Raw genomic sequence first — 23,298 nt, forward strand, 5'->3', positions numbered from 1 at the left:
TCCTTGCTTTTCCTTCTATCATGACAATACAACCTAGATTTATATGTTTAATTTAACACATTCTCAAAATAGACCTGACTGAATAAGAAACATATCAGCTTCCTTGATGGCCAATCACTTTAGCAGTAGTACTCTAACAGAGTACTACTCTGTTTTAATTTTAAAAAGAGAGAGAGAGATCAGCAGATTTTTATGCTTTGAACACCGAAAGATTTTTGTAACTTAAATTTTTCATGAGATAGGGAATGTTTAGAGATCTCAAAAGTCCCTAACTTATTTCCATTAATTCAAAATCACTTATTGTATAGTTTCTTGGACCTAGCCAAATAATTTTCTGGAGGAAAACTGGAAGATGAAACCACAGACAAGGAGTTTTAAGAATCTGGAATGACTTCTTGAAAGCAGGCTACTTGAAGTATGTCGTAACCTTGACTACTCACAAATAAATAATTCCCAAACTGAGGATTTCTGAGGACAAAAGTATACAAGAGTCAGCAGAAAAGAGAGAGAGAGAAAAAAAGGGAGAGGGAGAGAGAGATGGATTCAGTAGTAGATTTCTTTTTTCATACCAGGACCACGAGGCAAACAATATAAATGAAGGACAGCTCCAACACAGTGCAGTCAAGAATAGTTTCCAATGTGACACTGGCTTCAAGGAAACTGAGGTTCTGGAAAGAAACATAAGATTTCCCCCAAGACACTAAGGATTTTCTGGTCACGTCTTTTTGCCTCTGCATTTGATTTGGACATAAGGCAGAAAGGGATTTACTTAGGTAAAAATGCTTCTCTTAGGCTCTTCTGCTAGTCATTAATTTTTTAATTTAATTAGCTGATCTAGCTGATAAAAGTTATAGACAGAAATCAGTTACGTTTTCTCTCCCTTTACGGAAATCTGGTAAGTTCCAGGTAGCAATTCACCATGTAAGCTGGATAGACAAATCTTCCCAGGGACCCCAAAAATCGTATCTTTTTTTTGTCAAATGAAAGAAGGCAAATTTGGGTGGGAAATGTGATCTACGCTCTTCTACCTGGGCAATCTCTAGTCAGCAATGCATAGCCTCTAAATCAATGTTTCTATGCAGTTTCTATTTTATTAAAAATATAAATATCTATCAAGATGATCTTTGTATCTTTCTGCTCTTAAGTACATGGAACCTATCAGATTACAAGGTCGGATCATGCAAATAGACAAGGTTTCATTCAAAGGGCAACGCAAAGAATAGAAAGAAAGCAATCTGCCAGGGAATACCATATTACAGCACTTAAACTCAGACTAATATTGGCCCATTAAAAAAGAGCTGTGAGGCAAGGATTCAAGGTAATCTGTCTTTGCTAAAACAGACCTTTCCTTCTGTCTGGAAAACATGGATCAAAAAACTTAGCTGGATGAACTCTAATCCATCTCTTCCTGGCACTTATTTCAAAGCAAATCTAAAACTCTAAAATAGAGATCTGATCTTTCACACAGGTGAATTATCATATACGTATCAACCCTCCACACATTAAAACATAACACCGTATCAAGAGAAATGCCTGTTCTCTTCTCAATAGTCCTAACATTTAACACTGATAAACCCATCCTTGCGGCTGGACACAGAAACCAGGTGGGCAGGTCTGTCCCTCACACTGACAGTATTTGGGGTCAAAGGATACCAAAACAAGAAAAGAGCAATTCTCAAAATTGACTGCTGCATTAAATGAATCATTCCCCACTCCTTACAAGAGGTCCCTATTTCTTCCCCCATGGGGTTCTGCGGGGATCTGCCCTGGCAGACATTCTGGGGGTCACCTGCCAGCCCCCAGATTTTAACACCTCCCCTCAAAACGCATCCCAGTCAGGTGGAGGCTGGGTCGTCCACCACTGCTCCCTCCATTCAGGTGGGTTAGTTCCCACCCTTCTACTTCACAGTCCAACTTCGGCCAATAAACAGGAATAGGGTAAAACCAGGTGACTAGCCCAAGACTCTGTGCCTGTCCTGACAACAAAGGGAAGGGACTAAAACAAGGACAAGCAAATACAACGTGATTAGGGACAAGATTGGAACTCCAGCCTCTCTCATCAGGGCGATCTTTCAATCGTGGGACAGGAGGCCGCCTGCTCTCCACTGAGCACACCTACAGGTCTAACCTAGTGATTTTCCCAAATTAAATACACTGCATTGATTTTTTTTTTTAAGCCAGCTGGATGGGCCCCTCCCACAGAGCAGCCACAGGAATATGAACGGTATAAAGGCTTTTGACTATCCTCCAACAGAGAGAGAGACTGAGTCATGGCCTCCTCCTCTGGAGTCCTCCCCACCCCGCCCTCCCTGGGCACTCCGCCTCATCACACATCAGAAGTCCGTATGTTCTCATCATCAAGGTTGAACATAAATGGTTTCTCCTTGGGGTGCTGGGGTTCCGATCGGTGCCTCAGCCGGGAGCTGGGCAATACCCCAGACGTATTGCTCTCCCCAAGTCGAGAAGTGAACAAAGAGTCCTCAGGAGTCTCTTCAGCTGGATGGAGCTTTTCCCCGGCCTGGGGGACAGGCGTCCAGGGTTGCCAGGACGAGGCCACAGAGGGGGCTTTGCAGAGGGCTTTTTTCTCTTCCACAGGTGGCCGCCCTCTGCAGAAGACAGAGTTGGGCCCACCGGAGAGGCTGGAGCTTCCAGAGCGAGTCAAAGAAATGGATCTAGAAAAGGATAGTTCCTACAAAAAAGGGAGAAAAAACAAAGGACTGTAAGGACTTCCCTGACAGCGTTTATCCCAAAGCCCCTGGAAGAGTACCCACCCAGGTCACCACTTCACAGTCCCGGACACGCTTGTGTACAGAAACCAAATGTGTCCAATGGGAATCACTCCAGAGTCGTCGAGGTCTGCCTGACAGGAAGGTGTATGTGTAGGACACATCAGAAACTCTGTTTCTCTATCCAGCCCTACCTCACCTCCTCCTACAACCAAAAATAAAAAATAAAAATGTGTGCCCAAGTCAGTCGAAAGAGAAAAACAAGACAGCCTAGGGCTTCAGCTGGAGCCAGGCTGCCTGCCTACATCATCAAATGAAACCTGCAGGCTCCAGGACAATCACCTCTAAGTTGACAGGGACTGTGCAAGAGGAAGGAAGTGACTTACTCTGGGGTGGCACTTGAGGGCCTGGACAGCTGCCCTGATCTCCTTAATCCAGCTGTGCATGTCTTCTGGACTGTTCGCCTGCAAAACACCCACAGCACTTACACAGACGTTTTGAACACTATGATTTCAGCTTTCAAGTCTGACTCAATTCTAAGTTCATAAAATCACATCATTAGAGCTGGCAGAATCCCAGAGATCATCTAGTCCAGTGGCTTCAGACTTTTGAGGACATTTTTTTCCTGCAAAAATAGTATTTGATACTTCATAAATAAAACAGCTCAAAGTAGAGCTTGCTCCGCAATGTGTCCTGAGGGAGGTCATGAGGGAGAGGAGAGCTTAGGGGCCCATGCCCTGCTGAAGTCTCTCTCTCCCTCTGGAACACAGCTGGCCTGGTCCAGTTTTCTGGAAACTGAAAACGAGGCCCTATGACTGATCTGCATTCCGGTTCTCCTGCCCCCCAGTGCAGTCATCTTTCTACTCAGCAGAATTAATCCTACCTTCAACTCCAGTCCCATTAAAAGCCAAATCCTCTACAACGCCTCCCTGATGTGTGTGATCTCCACGCAGGTCCTCTCTCAAAGCACAAGCTACCTAGGCCTGTCCGGACTCTCCATCCAGGCCTCAGAGTTGTTAGACGAGAGAGTGCTAAGCTTAACAACGTGTAGGACACTGCTGGGCCGTTAAAAAGTATTTCCCCGAAATACCTACCAAGCCCAGAAGGGGGCAGCAGCGGCTCTGTGAAGAAGGGAACTAAAGCCACCACAGGTGGAGTCCTGGGAGTGAATCAGTGCGTTGCAGCCGCGGAGAGACTGAGTTCGAGGGAACCAGCAGCGTTTACTGAGGCCTTAGTGTTACACATGCCCTCAGGTGCGGGGCACAGAGATGGGACCAAGACTGAATCCCCGACCTCCAGAAATTTTGTATTTCTTAACCTCTCTCTGTCCCCCTGCGTCCTCCCCAAATTGTTCCACCCCAATTCACAAGCCTGCATCTGCATGCCCGAGCATGTGTATCTGCAAACACCACACCCAGGACTGTAAAATTCTGCACATGTAGCCCTCACTTTCCCCATGCCCCAAGCGATTCTTTCTCTTTGCATTATATCAAGATAATACATGATCAGTTTTTCAAAAACCCTCAAACTTATTTCCCGGTCCCTGTCACCTCAAACAAATCTTACTTGGTGAGACCTGTACAGGAGAAACTCACAAGAGAAACGGTTTCACGCCCCGCACACTGGGTCAAAAGCGTGTGGCAACAAGTGTCCAAGGGGATCACCTCTCCCACATGCTAGACCTGCAGATTCACCTGCGCCCTCTCTCTCCTGGACTTTTTCCAGTTATTTGACAATCTAGCGGTTCCCCAAGGAAAAGACAAATCCATCCCTAGTCCAAAAAAATTACCAGGGCAAGGTCTCCAAAAGATTCTTCCAGAAGGTATTTTACTGATATCAGAGCTAGCCTGTCCACAAGTAGAACTATTAGGAGAATTAAGTAAATTTTTGCAGGTAAAGCAGTTTGAACAGCATCTGATACACAGAAAGAGCTTTGTAAGTATTAGTTGTTATTATTATTACTACTACTACTACATATGAAGGACCCTTATGAAGCCTTAAATTCCAACATTATAAGTATGTGCACCGCCCTCTCCCTGAGACTTTTTCCCCCATTATCTGCAGATTAATTCCTACCTAAAGGATCACATTATCAGGATCAAGTAAGAAAACATATTTGTGGGGGAAGGAGAGTTATTTTGAATTGGAATGAGATGAAGGTAATTAAACTATACAGTAGTAGAAAAGAATTCCTTAGAGATTTTACTTCTAGGGAAGCAGACGTGATTGACAGGAGAAAATGTTAGAAGACAGAGGGAAATAAAGAGGTCTCCCACATCACATAGGGGACCCCTACGATTACAATCCAATAATCAGTTTCGAGGGCTGTTAAGCTACTGTCACTCCTTCCATTACCCTAGTGAATGCTGCCCCCAAGTCCAATGTTATAACCACAAGCCAAAGGCCACCTATCTTATTGTCCTTTGAGACCTTACCAACAAACTCTCAACATGTTTTCTAGGAACTATTATAAAACTAGCCCAAGTGTCTTCACCCCAGCCTCCACTTAGCAAGGAATCACGGAGTCACAGAAATCTAGGAATCACCTGATTTAACATCTGGGGGCTCAAGCACAAGAATCAAAATCCACCAAAACCTGTTTAGATCATTTCCAACTCTCTAATATAAATAATGCTGCTATTCATATCTTTGTGCATAAAGTTTTTTCATACTTAAAAGAGTCTTCAACTCCCAGGGAAATCACCAGGTTCAAGAGTATGCATTCCTTTCAGGCTCTTACATTTATGAAAATTACATTTATGAACAATATATAAACATTTCATTTACCAACACATTATTTTTTCACACGCATCCTTGCTAGAACTACACACTACAATTTTTAAAACTCCTTGCTAATATGATAGGCAAAATAATTAAATCTCCTCCTTAAAACATTTAGTAATTAATAGAGATGGAAACTGCTTGCTAATTATATTTCTTCCCTAATTTTCTAATTCTTTTTAAGGACATTTTCCTGTCAGATAATCTAGGTAGTTAACGCAACCATGTTAATGTTAATAATAAACACCAGTAAATATCACTTACATCTTTAACCAATAGAAGTTATTTAGGAATACTATTCAAATAGAAAAGCAGATATTGGAACTCACCCCATGTGAAAAGAAAGAGTATTATTTCATTGAGATCACAATTACAATCTCTATCAGTAATTTTAAGGATGAGATTCACGGGCAACAAAAATTCAGTGAAACCTCAAAGACTGTATGCAAAAAAAATATGGTGTATGTGTATACCTATCTTTTATGAAAAGCCTGGGTTTAGCCTTTACCAAGAATTCAAAAATACCTTAAAATCCATCACAAAGGTAGCTTCATGAACCAGAGGTAAGAAACAGTGCTGAAGTCCACCCACCCCATGGTGAATCACTAAGCCTGAAAAAGGCTTAAACACAGAACCTAAAGGGAGGTGCCACGTTCCTGCCTTCATCTTTTCCTGGTGCTTAAACATGTGCATCTTTTCCTGGTGCTTTAACGTGTGCATCTGTTTCTGGTGCCTGATTCAAAAGAAACACTAGGGTTTCTGCCCTTAAGGGCAGTTTTTTGAGGTGAGGGGAACAAAAGGCATTAAAATGAGCCACTGCCATCTGTTTGGGTTTTTTTATCGCAGTCCAGCGAGCTCTTCATGAATATCTGCGATGAGTCCAGCGTTGTAACAGACGCAGCGGACTGAAACAAGGAATTCTAGAGGCCATCAAGAAAAGGCCTCCACTATCTACTTCATTCCGTTCCTCGCCTCTGCCCTCCCTTCCCCCCAGCTAATAACCTCTGCCCTCTCCCCAAGAACCAGTCCACCTTTGGACACAGCCCTGCCACATGATTGCTTCGGTTATATACACGACCTAGTTCATGCACCTCGTAGTCTGTATTAAAACAGCAAGTATCCAAAGAGTTCTAGCTCAACATCCCGGGGTCCGCGTGTGAGCCTTCTTAGGGCTGCTCCCGTCCTGGCACAGCCCTCTATTGCTGACGACTGGGCTTATGCCAACTCACCAAAACTAGTCTGCGCCACATTTCTCATTTCTAATAACCAATCCTCCTCTTGATAAGCTGCCTAATACCCTTGACCATCTACGACTGGGAAATAAGGAAATGGTGACCCTGGTTTGCCTTGTATCCCCCAAAGACGAAAATCTCATTTTGAACCCTTGCTCAGAAGTGAGAACTGTATCTGCTGATAAACTTGCTAACATCAAAAGCTTAGATACCTAATACTGCCAGGTCATGGATCTCTGTCACCATAATCCACCTGCCAGGACACCTAGTTACCCCAAGTTGATCTTCCCAACTCAATGTCGGACTACCCTCAACATCTTCGGTTCTGCACCAGGCTGCCTGTAAACAACACAAATGAGTAGGTCTTGTCCCAGCATCTGGTGCCTCGAATGCCTTCCACAGTTCATGAGGTTTATGATCTCAAAACAATTTATCTTCAGACACTCCATATCCTCATCTGTAAAGTGGAGGTGACCTCAGAAACTGCTGAGAATTAAGTCATGTGCTGCCTGTAAGTTGCTTAGCATTGTGCCTAGGATATCAAAGTGGCCATTAAACGGGAGCTTTTTGTTAACACAAAGGCAATATTACAGTGTGAGAGATGACAGGGTACAAATTATACGTACATGTGACATATAAGGTAAATGTGGCATAGAAGGTAACAACACGTAAGTAGCTGGAATCCAGCCCCATTCTGTTGCCCAGGTCTCTCTCTTCCGCATACAGTTTATTCTCTCTGCATAGCTGTCCCCTGCTCTATGGTCTAGCCTACCTAGACACCAAGCATACACAGTTCTTCAAAGCAGATCTACTGAGTATAAAGCCTTAGGAAGCAGGTCAGAATGCCCTGCATGGTGGTAGAATTGCTGGCCCCAAACTGTATCAGTAGCCGTTATATTCTTTCACTTCTTATATGAAGCACATTTTTTACTTGGAACAAATGACTGACAGACAAACTGTCAGTCAAACTTATTCAGATTTAGGTGCATGGCAAACTCTCAAAATTGAAATGAGCCTGTTTGTCTGGAAGATCATGGAAGTATTTTCTTGCAAATGATGAATTTTGAGCTTTCAAAGCAAAAATTAGAATTTCAGGAAATTTATATTCATCTCCATGAACTTGACAGCTTTCTATACTTAAAGGCTTTCTTGGTGATACTGGTGTTGATATTAACAAATGTGGTATTTTAAATATTATATAATAAAATGGGTCAACATTTGGAAAATCTGCATACCTCAGCGAGACCACAATTCTCCAAGTAACCTATGCACACAGTTATAAAATCATGCATTGGTAAAAGGATTCATTCAAAGTGCAAAATTGGCCAATGGATTTTAATGTAAGACTATGAAACTTTATTATTATTGGCTTCTAATTTCACATTGCATCTAAACATGAAGAAACTACCATTTGCCAAGTTTTCGTATAGGATCAAAGAAGGATATCCACAATTATCTGAAAAAGCTATTAAAATATTCCTTTTTTCTCCCAACTACATATCTCTATGCAGGGCCAGATTTTCTTCATATTCTTCAATCAAAACAACATATGGCCCCAGATAGAATGCAGAGGCAGATATCAGAATCCTGCTGTCTTCTATAAAGCCAGCCATTAAGGAGATTGGCAAAAAAAAAACCCCAAAACAAAACAAAAAAACCACCAAAAACCATGCTACTTCGTCATTTTTGTTTTAGAAATACAGTTCTTTTTCATAAAATATCACTTGTCTTAGTACAAATGAGTTTATAGTTACTATTTTAAAATAAATGAATACATATTTTAATGACTTTTACTCTCTTCTCTAACACCCTGTTCCTCTTTGAGTTAGCTGTGATAAACAAATTTGTCCGTTCGCTCATTTCTTTATTCAGGGCGATGCTAGTCTTTGTCTATCCCAGAAATGTGGGAGCAGAAGGCCAATGGGGCCGGAAGTGACGAGAAGCTTCTGGTAAACGTGCTCACACTCATGCAGATGAAGTGAGACCTTCGAATGTTTTTGTTGTTGTTGTTGGGGTTCAGGTTCCCCAAGCTCTGTCCTCACTCCTACCTAACGCAATCGGTCACTTGACAAAGACTTATTCAGCACCACCGGTGTGTCAGGCACTGTCTGAGGACCTTCGTAGCATGTCCGCTCAGATGTCCCAGAGACGTGGTGAACTCGGCACCGCCTCTGCCAGGCTTGTGAGTTTCCCAGCCCCTCCCTGCAGGCCCCTGTCACAGTGATTGCTGCCATCAGCCACCCTGGCCTTTCTCCCTTCACATGCTTCCCAGCCCCCTCCAGTCCAACCACCGACCAAGCCCTAGAGAGGGCCCTTTAAGAGCTTTTCCATTTTCCACTTTTGTCCCTCCACCCCAGTTTGGGCTTCCTTTTATCCCTCATCTAAATTACGACAACGCCCTCACATGGGCCTATCTTCCCCCTTCGCTCATCTGTCCTCTACAGCACGCCGCGGCTGGGGCTGGGGCTAAAGGCCATCATCCCTCCTCTACTGATGGAGAGAACAAGGCTCTGCAAGTTAGATCCCTTGCCCAACGGGTATGTTTAGAAGGTAGATCTGAGTGGGGCACTCCTCTCGTTCAACCTCAAGGGGCCCTATCCCTTGGCACAACAGACAGGCTCTTCAGCAACGAATGAGGCCAGGGCCCTGGGTGTGTGCTTTCCAGCCTCCGGGATGCCCCGCGCTCTTTTATCTCCAGGCTTTTTTCCACACGTGCTGTTCCCTCTGCCTGGGCCGCTCTCCCCTCGGCTGGCTGGCACGGCTTAGACTTGTCCTCCCCCAGGAAACCTCCTGACTCCCTGGAACTGGGGGCGGTGCCCTTCTTATGAGTTCCCATGGCAACTACTACTCAGTCTAATGTTAGCACTCATCGCACCGTTTTTGTCCTTGCTGTTTATTCCCCTATCCCCACCAGGGAGGCACTTTCTCGCCAGTGACACATTTAGCTTCCCTTGTCATATTCTGCATTCCATGCCGGGATTATCGGACCTCCTAAATGCTTTTTAAATTTACATCTATTAAGGCTTACACTTTGTCCTGTAAAGTTCTACTCCATGCCATCTACTATTGCAGGATCACACAGCATAGCTTCACTGCCCTAAAAACGCAAGCGTTCATCCATCCACCGCCCCGCCACCATCACACTGTTTTAACTGCCTGTGTACTTGACTTTCTCTCTCTCCCTCCAGCTCAGGATCTGTTCTGTGTAAGGCAGTGTCCCCAGCATAGGCAAAATGCCCGGCCTCCCAAAGATATTCTGCAAATATCTGCTATTGCCAGACCTGGAAATGCTTTTGTTGCACCTACAGCTTAAACGTTGTCCCTGGATGGCAATGGAGCCACTCCAACACCCCCAGCAACACTTTCTGCAGTTCCCCACGTCATCTCTCCGGGATGACAAGTGCTTGTCTGAATGAATGGATCCCACAGATGGCTGAGGCTGCCAGCTTGTTGGCTGGGCTCTGGCAGGGGGACCAGCTCAGAGCGGGACAAACAGAGCTGCTGCCCAACAACCAGGGAAAGGGTGACCCCTGTGGAAGGGAGAGCACACTTGAAACAAAGAGGAAAGGGCCCCAGGAACCCTGCAACGCGTTGGCTGGGGAACCTCCCCATTTAAACCAACACACGACATGACCGTCTTCACGCTAGAAATGCGGCATTGTCACGATGCTGCATGAATCAAGGCACGCTCTGCGGACTGCTAGGCGGGCCCGGGTGGGGACTTGGCCCTGAAAGTCTAGGCCCTGCTTGGAAATCTGCCTTCCTAGAGCCTATGATTTTAGAAGGAGCTGGGAGAGCTCCAAAGCCGTGGGCGGAGGGGAGAAGTTCTGACAGCTGAATGGTCGGAGCCCAAACAATGCCTTTCTCTGTGCAGCTGGGCTCTGCACCTGGTGCCTGCGCAGGGGCCTCTGTGCCTTTGTCCTTCCTCACGCAGCGATGACCACACACGGGCGGAGCTTATAAATACCCTCCGAAGGAGAAGTGAAACCACTGACCAGTTCTCCTTTTCTCTGCTTAGTTGGCGCCCGGCGGCTGAGAGCAGCTGGTCCACGCTCACGTTCCCCAGCCCAGTGGCTCAACCTGCTCTTATTATTTTATGGTTGGGAAGCTTTTGGCAAACATCCTGTTTAGAAAAAAATAGGACTCATACTGACTTTCAGGGGCTAAATTTACCAACTAGAAACTTCAAACAAAATAAAAGAGAAAGCACAGGAAAGGGCAAGGCCCATGAGTACTCCGCTAACAGAGACGGAACATCAAAGTCTCCTTGGGGTGAGCTTTTTACCTGTACATAGAAGGTCCTGGAGCTTGTAATGATTTCAAACAGGTTGTCCCTCATCAGCAGATCCCTAGACAGAGAAGAGGAAAGTTAGCAGGCAGGCGGGTGCACACACTGGGGACCTGATCTGTTCTACATCAAGGCACCAGGACCGTCTCCCACAAAAAGCGGGCTCCTGGGCCTTTGCTCCCTCAGCCCGTGCCCCAAAAACGTCACAGGGCTTTCTCTGGCTTCACTCCTTTGAGGGTCTTGGAAGGTTCTGACACCCCCATGGAACTCCTCACACACACATCACCAGCACCACCAGATCTAACAGATCTACAGCTCATTCCTTCTAACAGGTTGTCCAAGCTGCAGCCCACCGGCCGCCCACATCCCAGGTTGGCTGTGAATGCAGCCCAACACAAAATCATAAATTTCCTTAAAACATTATGAGATAGTTTTTGTGATTACGTGTCACAACGTAGTTAACGTAGGGCCCAAGACATCTCTTCTTCTTCCACTGTGGCCCATAGATGCCAGAAGGTTGGACGCGCCTGCAAACCTCCTGTTAATACCTACCACACCCCACGCCACCTACAGTTGTGGGGATTTTTTGTTTTTGTGGGTTTTTTTCATGCCTAAGAATGCACAATGTGCTTTGTGCAAAGTACTGATTTGTTTTTTTTAGAATCAAGTAGATGAAAATTTTATTATATATCTATAGATAGGAAAGTATGTGTGTGTGTGTGTGTGTGTGTATGTGTGTAGCTCTCTCTCTCTCTCTCTCTATAGCTGTATCTATATATAGAGACAGACAAATGTACAATGCAATGACTTGGCATTTGCATATATTGCAAAATGATCACCACAATTAAGTCTAGGTAACATTCATCACCATGCATAGTTACAAATTTTTTTTCTTGTGACACAACCTTTTAAGATCTACTTCTTAGCAACTTTCAAACGTACAATGCTATATCCTCCACACTGTACATTACATCCCCAGGACTTATTCATTTTATAACTGGATGTTTGAACCTTTTGATCCCCTTTACCCATTTCACCCACCCCCACTCCCAACCTTTAGCGGCCCAGTCTGTTCTTCGAGGAAACCCAGGCTCAGAGAGGTTACGTGACTTGTCCACGGTGCCAGCGTTAGTAAATGGAAGAGTCAGGATTTGAACCCAAGTCTGGCTCCAGGGTCTCTGCTTTGATGACTCCACTAATGTTTGCCTCTCCTAAGAGAATCAAATCTCCCATATCCAAACCTTCCCTCAACCCAAGCAGCAACCAGTCAGCTTCATCAAATTCCTGCTGTGCCTCATTACACTGGGCTGAGGGGACTGGACGCTCAAGAGGAAGGAGAGGGAGAGGAAGGAGAGGGAGAGGAAGGAGAGGAAGAGGAAGGAGAGAGTAGATGACTTTAGAGGCTCAAACTGAGTCTGGGAAGAGGGATCCTGACTTCTGCAAAGAAGGCGAGAAGCAGCTGATACTCAGTGACAAACCTTAAATCAGCTGAAACGATTTACTGTGTTAAATGTGTCATAGTGGGGGATACACAAGGAGTGAAAGACCTAATTCCTTCCCAGTAAAAGAAATTTAAAAAGCAAAACTATGTAATGTGGTGTTAGACTGTGTGCAGTAGGCCAAGAGTTAGAATAATCCCAAGAAAGGACAGATCACAGGCAGAGCTGGCTTCCTGAATGAAGACTTGAAAGGAAATGGCAGGCGCTTGGCCAGTGACACGGGCCCCAGAGAGGAGCATGAGACTAATGACCTCCATGGAAGGGGACAGGAAGACAGGGGTCAGATGGACCTGCAGCCGAATTCTGACTCCACTTTGAGAAAAGGTACTTTAAGAACATTTTGAAAACTTTCTGAGCCTTGGTACTCTCACTGTAAAATACAGATGGAGAAGGACTCCTTTTCTGGCCAGTTGCCACAAGATCAATTATAAGGTATAGAAGGCATCTGGCACAAGGCCTGACACATAGTGGTCAACTGAAACAATTCACTGCTATCATCACTTTCTCAGTCTCTGAGTATAGACGGCACTGCTTTCCAGCTAAAACGTTTTCACCTTTTAAGCTACTCATGCACACACGGAATCCACTACTGAGGAGGTAAAAGCAAACCAGGGAGGAACCCCCTACCCTTTTCACATCTACTTCTCAGGTACTTTTCACATACTTCTACATGTTGCCTTTCCATTCAATTCTACAAATGTTGGTTGACAACCCAGGCACCCAAAAGCCCTCTCACTGGGTTAGGGAGAGGACACACAGTCTCACAGGCCTGGAACCTACAGAAGAGGTTTGGGGACTCCCTTCCCTGATGATCTCCAACCCCCTTAATTCTTGTACTCAGAGTTCAGTCTGACACTGACAGATATTTAGGCAAAGTACAAAACGCTCTTAGAGCTGAACCTCCTCTGGCTCTCCGAGCTGCCCCAGCATGCCCAAAGGGTCGCACGTCTCCTCTGTACAGGCTCCCGAGGGTCAGGACCCGTTTCCGAGGCTCTGGTCACACCCAACCTTTCCTTCGCCGCACTTCCGGGGGCTTCCATCACTAGCTACTTTCGTGGACTCTCCGTTGTGATTGTGCTCTGCCACTGCCATTTGCGAGACTCGGTGCGGTGCTTTAGTCGCTGCTTCCCTGGGTCACCCAGCACTTTGTTTTCACACAAGACTCTCCCGTGGCTTCATCCGAGAGCAGTCTGCCTGCTGCTAATAGTTCCCTGAGGATGCGGGCCCTGCAGGCCCAGCCCGGGGGACGGGGAGACCATCACACAGTCCCCAAAGACTGCAGGTTCAGGGCCAAAGTGAGCATTTCTAGATGTCCAGCTGCCCTAAGGTTCCTAAAGCTTAGTTCTGGCACATCTGTATTTGGTGTTGGATATGGGAGAGCCCTTATCTAGGGGCCCCGGGGCCACAAATCACCGGTCCACTGTGATACTTGGAAGGTAACCACTTCTTAGTGGAAAGAGGAACACTTAAAAATGCCTCCTCTTTCTGCCCAGTGGGAGTGACAGAGTCGCTGTGAATCGCCTAAATGGGAAGGGGATATCAGGGACTTGTCAGAAGGGCGAGAAGAAAAAAGGCATAAGAAATTCAAGGAGGCGGCACCGGCATAAGCAGTGATCTGACCAGAAGTGCTGAAAAGTGGGTGAAAAAGGGCACAGGCCGCGCTCTGGGCCCCAGTCCTCCTGTGCACCGAGCATCTAACGCTACCACCGAGAAACATCTCAGCACCACGCTCTCCTCTGTTCCTGCAGTCTTTCTTTTTCTCCATCAGAAAATTATTACATAGGCTCATCCTCTCAGGAACGAGAGTAAAGTAATGGGCAGAGGATAAGTCAACCCAGTGTGATCTCGCATTCACGTCAGCTAGGATGTGGTGACCCAGCCACAAGACCTCAGGCCCCGGCCCTTGCGCCTGGTAGCAGACTCTCAAACAGAGCCTCAGCAAGGTGGTAAATGAAGATTTAAGAGGGCAAATGGAGGTTTTGCTCAGAAAAAAAATAAACAGAGACAATTACCCAGATTTCACCAGACACTCATGGGTCTTGAGAACATCCTTGAGAAATATAGTTCGCAGTGGTTCTCGGTCCTGGGGGTAAAACGGAAAGGTGGGTAAGTGAGGCTGCCCACATAATGCCACGGCCCAGACTCGCCGACTGACGTGCCTTGCTCATCAGAGGCGGTTGGCTAAAAACCAGGTTGCAAACAAGGCAAGGTCTCCAGTTAATCAAGAGAGAGAAAAAGAAATCTAAGAAGATCTCTGCGGCTCTGACCACAGAACAGCTCACTGCAAAGAAGGAGGGAGAGTGTTTGGGCCGCTGTGATATCACTGTGACGGTGAGCACACGGGACGGATGGAGATAAGACAGAGGGGCCCCTCTGAGGTCTGAGTGCGTGCCCACACCTCTACACCCCACCCCCAGGGGGTAACTTGTGTCCTCTTCCTTCCATGACATCTTGGAGGGCCCAGAGCAACTACAAACCTGATCACACTTGAAGTAGGAGATGGTAAAGTCATCGAGTGCGAAGAAGCGACGTTTCCAGCTCTTGCGCTGAAATAATAAATAAGTAAAGAGCAGGACGTTAGAAAGAGGTCGCAGCATTGCAGAGGGTGTTCCAGTTCTAAGCTCCCAGGGACCCGGCCCCATGAAACCTGGGCGCCCACACTCAGTGGGGACACAAACTTCCTCCCGCCTGAGACAATGCCTCTGACTTGTGGGGCGAATGTTTGGTGCCGAGCCTCTCAGGGTCTGCGCAGGGGCACGGAGGACAGCAGCTCTACACCCACACCCAGCCGCTCCAGCCCCGGTGCTGACACTCACCACGTTCCCTTGCTTCACACAGTAGCCACTCTTAATGAGGGGAGGGCCAGTGGGTACACGGCAGCCTGTCGTGGGGACATAACTCTGAGACCTTCGAAGGATGGCGTGGGACCCTGGCTCACCGCCTTCCTGCCCATCCCCACCATTCTACAAGGAAACAGTGTCAGGGTTAGCACCGCCCCCTCGATCATTAGGCAGCCTCCCCTCTGCCCCGCCCCGCTCCCTCTGGCCAAGTCACCTCTTGCCTCCCTGTCCCTGGTGACAGTCAAAGAGCTAAATAAGAAAATAAGCATCTCCTTTGCTCCCGTCAGGCTCTGCACCGGGGGCTCTCCTGGAGTAAGGCTCAGGGAGGTTGGGCAGGCCCAGGAGAGAGGGGAGGACTGAGAGGGCAAAGCAGAAGAGCAGGAAACCTCACGTGCCTTGCTTAGCCCCTCTCCTCATGGGGTTTACATGCGCTCATCTCAAAATGCGCCGGCCACACGGCTTCAAGATACAGTGGCCTCGGTTTCTACGCTGCCATTACCTACCTCCACCCCAGCCCTGCTGTTTCTCGCCCACCCCCCTGCCCTGGCTCCATCCCCCCACCCTTTCCTCAGCACTGTCCCCCATGCGTCACTGGCACACCGCGGACCCCTCACACCCCCAACCACCCCCCCACCCCGGCAGCCCCAGGCGCCAGCACCTGGTTGATGAGTGTTTGCACCACTACCCCTCCGATGATCTCTGTCTTGTAGGCCACCTGTGGCTTCTTCTCGAGGCCTGGGGGAACTGCTAGGTTTTTGAGAACTTCGGTCGCCAGGGGCATGCTCCCAGGTTTGGGTACCTGGGAAGAATGATGGCACTGCGGTCAACGGGGAACAGAAACTTAGGAAAAGCAGGGAGCCACAAGCAGGGTGGGAGGGGTGAGAAAAGCTAATATACCAAATTACAGTAAGACACCCCTCCTCCCCCAAGACTTCCACGGATCCATAGCTCACAAATATGCAGAACTCTGTCAACAACTCCACCACACACTCACGCGCATACATGTACACGTGAACACACAACAAATGTACTGCACACCGACTGTGAGCCAGCCTTTCCCTGTGAAAGACTAAAGATAAAACACCAAATTTAGACACGTCTCGCCCTCATGGCACGTGTCTGCCAGTGGGAGAGACTGACAAAAACTGCACAGCAAAACAGAGTAATGACAAATGATGGCAAGTGCCATGAACAAAGACAGGGGCCGAGACAGACAGCAGCAGGGGAACTGCTTGAAGTGGCGTGGTTAGCGCGGGTCTCCAGAAGAGGAGATGGGCAAACAGTAATCTGAAGGGTGGAAAGGAACCGGAAGTGTGAAGACAGAAAGCATGTCACACAGGGGACAGGTAACACGCACGTGGTATATGGTACAGAATTAGGAAACGTGAGCTTTGGAGCCCAAGGGCCTGGGAGATAAGCCCTGACCTGTCACCAATTAACCAAGGGACCTTCAGGCAATTCATTGGATGTCTCTGGGCCTACACAGTCTCCTATGTAAAATGGAAGGTGAAACAACATTTATCTCGTAGAGTTGTTGTGGTTATCCAATGATAGCGTACAGACATTTAAAAACTTCAGAAAGACAAATAAAAATACAAAACTATTACATATTATTTTAATTAACATTTCACAAACAGTACTAACATTGATAAACAGCCCTTTCTGAAGAGGGAGCTGTCTTTGTCCCTCACCATGGCTGATCACACACACAATCACAGAATCTTCATGGTTAGCTGGAGACCACAGGCCACAGGTTGCAAACTGCTGACCCAAAGGCAGACTTTGTCTAAACTGTGATCTATTTGTCCTATGTAATACGTGTTTCAATCTACATTTAACATTTGGGATATTTCACACAAAAATCCAGATTTCCAGCCAAGCAGCAGCTCACTCTTTAGATGGGGAATACATTCTCCAGCCTGCCGCCATCCCTCCCATTCCCCCGACACCGAGGCCACGCTTCAGGTGGCACTGGTCCTCTTTACGCTGTTTTCCTTCCTCCTTGTCCATGTCACTCATTTGTAACAGAGTCTGCAAACTCTGAAGAAATCTTTCATTTTGTAAGAAAAAAAGAGAGGCCCAGAATACGCAAGTCATTTCGCTAAAGCCATGACTAATAACTGAACAGAGACAAGACTGACTTCCAGCTGGTGTGGTGCCCACAGCATCACACAGCCTCTTGCTCACAAGAACTCAGTGCAGGCCGCCTGAGAAAAGCTAACATCCTCTTCCGTTTCTCCCACAGTCTGGCGAGTCAGAGAGACCAAAGAATGAAGACCCTTCAAGAGCTCACAGCTCAGGGGGACCAAGTACCACTCCATCTGGTGTCCACTCAAAGGAGTAAGACCATGTGATTACGCTGGGGCCCCAGAAAGATGAGACCCCCTCTTTCTGGCCTGCAACCTCAGCGCACACAGGCGAGGGTGACCTCTGCCCACCATCTCTCAAGACTGAGCAGGACACCCTCCCTGTCTTTCCCTTCTCGCGGTTGAGAGAGAGCAGAGACTCCCAATGCTTTGGGCCTCCACTCAACACCAAGCAATGAGCTAACCTCTTCACCACATTATCCCTAATCTCAAGGAATCTTATCAAGTAGGTATTATTTTTTTCCATTTTATAGATGAGGTAAACAAAAGCTCATTAAAATGAAGTAATTGGCCTGAGGACTGCCTGACTCACCGGTGCTAAATACACCTACCTACCTACCTACCACCCATTCTAACTTTCTCTGCGTTTTGCTGTTGTGAGATAAAATTTCTTAGGAATGCTGATTATTGCTGAGGTGTTTAGTGATACCATCACCATGGAACAGCAGAAATTCTCCCCAAATGACCCAAATGAATTCCTGAAACCCGGCTAGAATATGGGGACATAGCCTTTTGAGTTCTCAGTGGCCAGAAAAAAAAAAAAAAAAAAAAAAACCCTCACAGAAGGTTGGCTGGTGTGTTGCCTGCCTCTCCGAGTCTTGTCCTCCACCCGGAGAACAGCCGGTGGTCACTGCTCCTGCCCCTGCTGCGCAGGCTGCTTCCCACCAGCCTCCCAGCGCCTTGCCAAAACCACTCCCCATCCAAAGGCTTTGAATCAGCCTGTGAAGGACCAACTCAACAAAACCTATGCTCCAAGCTTGAAAACAAGGTCATCCTTTTGGTTCGTCCATATCCCAGGAGCCTAATTAAAGGTGTGCCCTCTTCCATCCACCTGTGGCATGTTCTCCAGCGCTGGAGTTCCCCATGGGTTTCATTCACAATGTGAAATGAAACGTGCAAGGACTCATCTTTCTTCTCACCAAGCCTGGCGAGGCTGCTGCGACGGATAATCCAGCGTGGGGCGCGGGGGGGAGCTGTGCTTCAGTCCACTTTCAACCCTTTTCGGAGTACTGAGTTGAACAGTGTTACCCCGTAACCTCAAAACGTGACCCGGTTGGGAAACAGGCTCTTTGCACATGGAATTAAATTAAGATGAGGTCATACTGGTTGAGGGTGGGCCCTCAGTTCTAGGACGGATGTGCTTTAACAGGAGAGGTCACACAGACTGCCAGGCCATGCAAGGATGGAGGCAGAAACAGAATGATGCAGCTCTAAGCCAGGAACACCGGGGACTGCCGGGAGCCGCCCGGAGCTGGAGGAGGCCAGGGTTCTCCCCCAGAGCCTCCGGAGGGCACACAGCGCTGCTGATGCCTTGGTTTCAGACTGCTGGCCTCCAGAACTGAGGGAGAATAGATTTCTGCTGTTTTAAGCCACCCAGTTTGTTATGGCAGTCCTAGAAAAAAATACAGAAATACTAATACTCTGAGAGAGCCCGATTCTTTAAATCCCACATGTTGATCGTTTTCTTCAAGCATAAGGACTCCATGACCTTAGCATAATATGAACAATGATCTGTGGGCAGAAAAACTGGATCTGTCCTGGCTCCGTAACCTTGGGCAAGCCACTTTGATCTCTAGGCATTTGCATCTCATTTATAAATGGGGATAATTATACTTGCTCTTCCTACTTAAGGTTTTTACAAGGCAAAAATGAAACCATGTATTTAAAAGAGGTGTTTAATCTAACATATTTGAACACAGCTGCTCATTTCTTATACTTCTATAAACTCCTAGGTCTTGGGAGCCAGGGGGTCCTGAGGTTCGAATCCCAGCTTCATCACTTACAAACCTCTACACTTTGGGCAAGCCTCTTGATTTCCCTTCTCCTCCTCCAAAAAAACGACAATAAAACCACCTGTCTCACAGAGTGATGTATGGTGTGAACGTATAGCACATGTGTAGGTTTGGCTCACTACGCTACCTGTTCCCTCTTTCATCTCTGTATCCCAAGTGCCCGATGCTTCCCTTTGCACATGAGGGTCCTTAAAATTAATATGGATATTATCCAGGTGGTGTCCCAGCCCCCCATCTACCCCTCATCCTAGCCTCCCTAAGGAAGGACAGACAACAGAAGATGACACAGAACTGCAGAAAGGAATAAACCCTCCCAGGATATAAAAAGATTAGGAGGGTGTAGACTGCCCCTCCTCTTCCTTCTGTCCCACAAGATCTTCGGCAGGCGGACTGATGCAATGTATTTATGGAACTAGGATAGTGAGGGGGGGTCCTGGAGATTGTGGAGACCCTGAAAAAGGCTTTAATATCCCACCACGTCTTTAGACTTCCAGCCTCTGGGCACCTGCATGCTTCTCCCACTTCCGCAGCCTGGAACCTCCTCTCCACTGGGCCAGAAAAGAGCAAGGGAACTAGCTGATTAGAGCAACTCTCCACTCCAGGCAGGAAAGAAAGGGAAAGAGGTTCTCAGCTGCCTCACAAACTGTGTAGTCTAGTTCACCGGGCAGGAATAGCAGCGGAAATCCAGGAGGAAATGCTGAATGAGGACAAAGTGCCAGACATCGAAAGAAACTCCCCAAATTGTGGGAGATGCAGAAGGGTGAAGACCCCAACATGAATGGAGAAAGCCTTCACTAAAATCAGCGCTCCAGAGCCAGGTCCAGAAGCATATGGGTGAGCAGACACATGGGTTAGCAGCCATCTCCTGCCTTTTGCTCTCTTTTCCTGGCTTTAACAAAGTTCATCAGAAAAACAAGCTAACAAGCAAAACGACTTCAGTGACTGAACTGTACTTTCTGTGGGTCCAGCATCACAGGTGCTGGACAGGTGTAGATTTCTTCTATTACTTTTTTCACAGGAACCCTGATGCATCTGGAGAATGATCTGCCCTAGCATATAATGGTTATTATTGGAAGTCACTGGAATGCAAAAATCTCTGACAGTATGGTACAGAAAATCAAACTTTTCAGCATACAAACCATATTTATGATGCCACAAGTCTGCCTAGGTTACTTGGTTAAAGGTTTAGTGTTTTCCAAAACATACAGTTTCCCTCTCTTCCTTCCTACGCTTCTCGCTTTCTTTTTCTGTATTTCTAGGGAAAAAGAAAGGAGTTCTTCCTCAATCAAGGAAAATGAGAGTACTCGTGACCAGTCAGTGAACTAGTTCAGTGATGCTTTTAAATAAAACATCTCTGCAGGGCAGGTTGGTGGATGGCCTGGACTGACCCCCACCCTAGGCCACTCTTAAGAGTGTGAAGATTATTCCCTCAAGCCAGGACAAAGTTCTGACTTCCCTTCTCATATGCTTTTTCCTTCACTCCACTTCTCTTTGTCAGCAATGCATTTTCCAATCCCACCACCTTCTGATTCAGCATTACCCAAAACACAACTGACCAGAAGCCCTCCCAGGAAGCACAAAGCAGACGCTCCGCGAACTTCCCGTTGAACTCGATTCAAACTCTCTGTTCAACTTGTAGTCAGGCATGGTGCAAGAAGAGGTAGGGGAACTGGGTCTGGGACAAGCTTCTGGAAAAGCCCCTGCTGCCCCCGGAATTCCTCCCCACCCAAACAGCCCATATGCAGGGACGAGGCGCAGACCCCTCCAGAGAGGAGAGGAAATCATACGTACGGTGATTTTGCTGGCTTGATTCAGGGCCTCAACCCAGTCCTTCAGATCTTTCTGGTCATTGGCTTGAAGAAAATACCGCTGAGAGAGGGCATTGATGACTGCAGCAGTCATGGAGACGAAGGGAGAAAAACCCAGGTCAGAACACATGCCGCACAGAGACTCCACAAAAGCAAGGTGCTTGAAGTAGCGAGGGGAAGGGCCCCCACAAAGCAGAGGAAGACTTTTCCCATGGGGCGAAGTCACCTGCATGAATATTGGGGGAGCAGCAGGCTATACTGCTCTCTCTTTAGAAATATGGGTTATTCCATTGGCCACAAGAATGGCACCTGACGTTAACAACAACCTTTAACACGCTGTTGTGCAATGAGTAATGAGGCTGCTAGTCGGCCACCAAGAAGACACATGCTTGAACTGCTTTTCAGAAGTGCTGACAGATTTCCATTCATAATAATACATATATAATTTTGGCCCCAGTGCTCCTTGTTTCCATTGGCACAAGTGGCCTGGGTTAGGAGTATTGTCTGTGGTTTGAAAATGGAACAAAGCTTCCCTGAAATCAAATCATCAAATCTGTGACCCTGACCTCATTTTCAACCTGTTCTTTCCTCTGAGCACTCCATTAGGTCAACAATTGACTTCTGGGTTCATAATTTTTTTTTTAAATAGATCTGCTGACCACAAAATCTGAGAGCGTCATTTTTGAGCACAGTAGTGACATCTAAAAAAAAAAACAATGGAAGAATGAGAGTACCAGGGAAGCTTGAACCAACCTGAAGCTGGGAGAGAGGATGACTCCAGGGACCATTTGATTCTCTTAGCATAAAAAAGCCTGAGCTACTTAAGAGGCGAGAATCATGGGACATGGAATTCCTTATACCTCATTCATTCAGTCAACCAGTATTTATCAAGCATCTACTATGTGCCAGAACCACTCTACATGCTGAGGATACAGGAATACCCCTGCCTTCGTGAGCTGACACTCAGAATCACCCTAGATATACAACAGAAACTATTATCATTTGCTTGTAGCACTTAATACAGTACTGACAACATAGTGAGAGCTAAATATATACTGATGAGTCAATCTCTTGGGGAATCAACCGAGTGGCTCTGATTCTTGTGTCACCCCAATACTGTCACTTGTCTGGCAATACTGAGACCCTTAACAGAATACCCCTTCTTTTCTATTATCCCCCAACTTTCCCAAGTCTCCGCCTTACCTGAGCACACCACTAAAGAGCTCTGAACTGAGGGTTCCTAGAAACTTCTAGTAGGTATTTTGCACCCTACCCTGTGGAGTCAGAACTTGCAACGCCACTGGACCTCTGTCTTGGGTTATTAATAACCTTTGCGGTGAGACCAAGGAAAGTAGTATCACTTGAGAGCCAGGAACATGGCTGTGACTGAAGTCACTCATATACACCGGGTTTAAGCCACATGTGATCACCAGACCGTCTCCATGCAAAAGAGGAAGTTGCTGTGGGAGTGTTCAGAAAACCCATCCTCTAGCTCGGTACTTACCAAAGCAAAACGGAGTCTTTGGCTTCTGCTTTGGGGTAGCTATGCTCACCTAAATCAAATTTAAAAAAAATAAAAGAAACATAACCATGTTTCTAACTGTTAAAAAGCACTTTTTCCCAATTGTTTTATGTGAAACGTTTTCTTACAAAAAGAAGCGTACATAAATATGTGAACACATTTAAAAAAATAATAATTAAGTGGAAACTGTATTCACCATCCAGATGATGAAACAGGACATTATCAGCCACATTTCTCAGAAGTCCTTTGTGTGCCCCTCCCTGAGAGGGTCCCAACCCCACCTCTCAGAGATAACCACTATCTTGATGTCTTTGTTAATCTTTATCTTTTCAAAAACACTTTCAAAAGCCACTGAGTCCAGACAAAAAATTTTCTTTGGACCAAAATACCTGCACTGGCCCCACTCACACCAGCAAGATTCTACTCCTCTCTTAACCACCATG

General features: G+C 46.6%; 1 protein-coding gene across 3 annotated transcripts in view; it reads right to left on the reverse strand.

Annotated features, from left to right (window-relative positions):
• Window positions 1-2,326: 2,326 nt before the first annotated feature.
• Window positions 2,327-23,298, reverse strand: part of PLEKHA2 (pleckstrin homology domain containing A2) — a 52,864-nt gene continuing 31,892 nt past the window's right edge. For 2 of the 3 annotated variants that reach the window (XM_054565987.1, XM_054565988.1), the window contains exons 4-12: window positions 22,838-22,886; window positions 21,317-21,414; window positions 16,025-16,165; window positions 15,343-15,489; window positions 15,004-15,072; window positions 14,539-14,609; window positions 11,025-11,088; window positions 3,113-3,190; window positions 2,327-2,689 (exon numbers count right to left, since the gene is read on the reverse strand). In XM_054565987.1, the coding sequence (XP_054421962.1) occupies window positions 2,327-2,689; window positions 3,113-3,190; window positions 11,025-11,088; window positions 14,539-14,609; window positions 15,004-15,072; window positions 15,343-15,489; window positions 16,025-16,165; window positions 21,317-21,414; window positions 22,838-22,886 (1,080 nt within the window). The remainder of the gene's footprint in view (window positions 2,690-3,112; window positions 3,191-11,024; window positions 11,089-14,538; window positions 14,610-15,003; window positions 15,073-15,342; window positions 15,490-16,024; window positions 16,166-21,316; window positions 21,415-22,837; window positions 22,887-23,298) is intronic. The other variant, XM_054565989.1, reaches the window with a different exon arrangement.

The sequence above is a fragment of the Pteronotus mesoamericanus genome, unplaced genomic scaffold (genome assembly GCF_021234165.1).
Source record: "Pteronotus mesoamericanus isolate MK-2021 breed Mesoamerican mustached bat unplaced genomic scaffold, CSHL_Meso_final contig_169, whole genome shotgun sequence".
Classification (NCBI taxonomy): domain Eukaryota; kingdom Metazoa; phylum Chordata; class Mammalia; order Chiroptera; family Mormoopidae; genus Pteronotus; species Pteronotus mesoamericanus.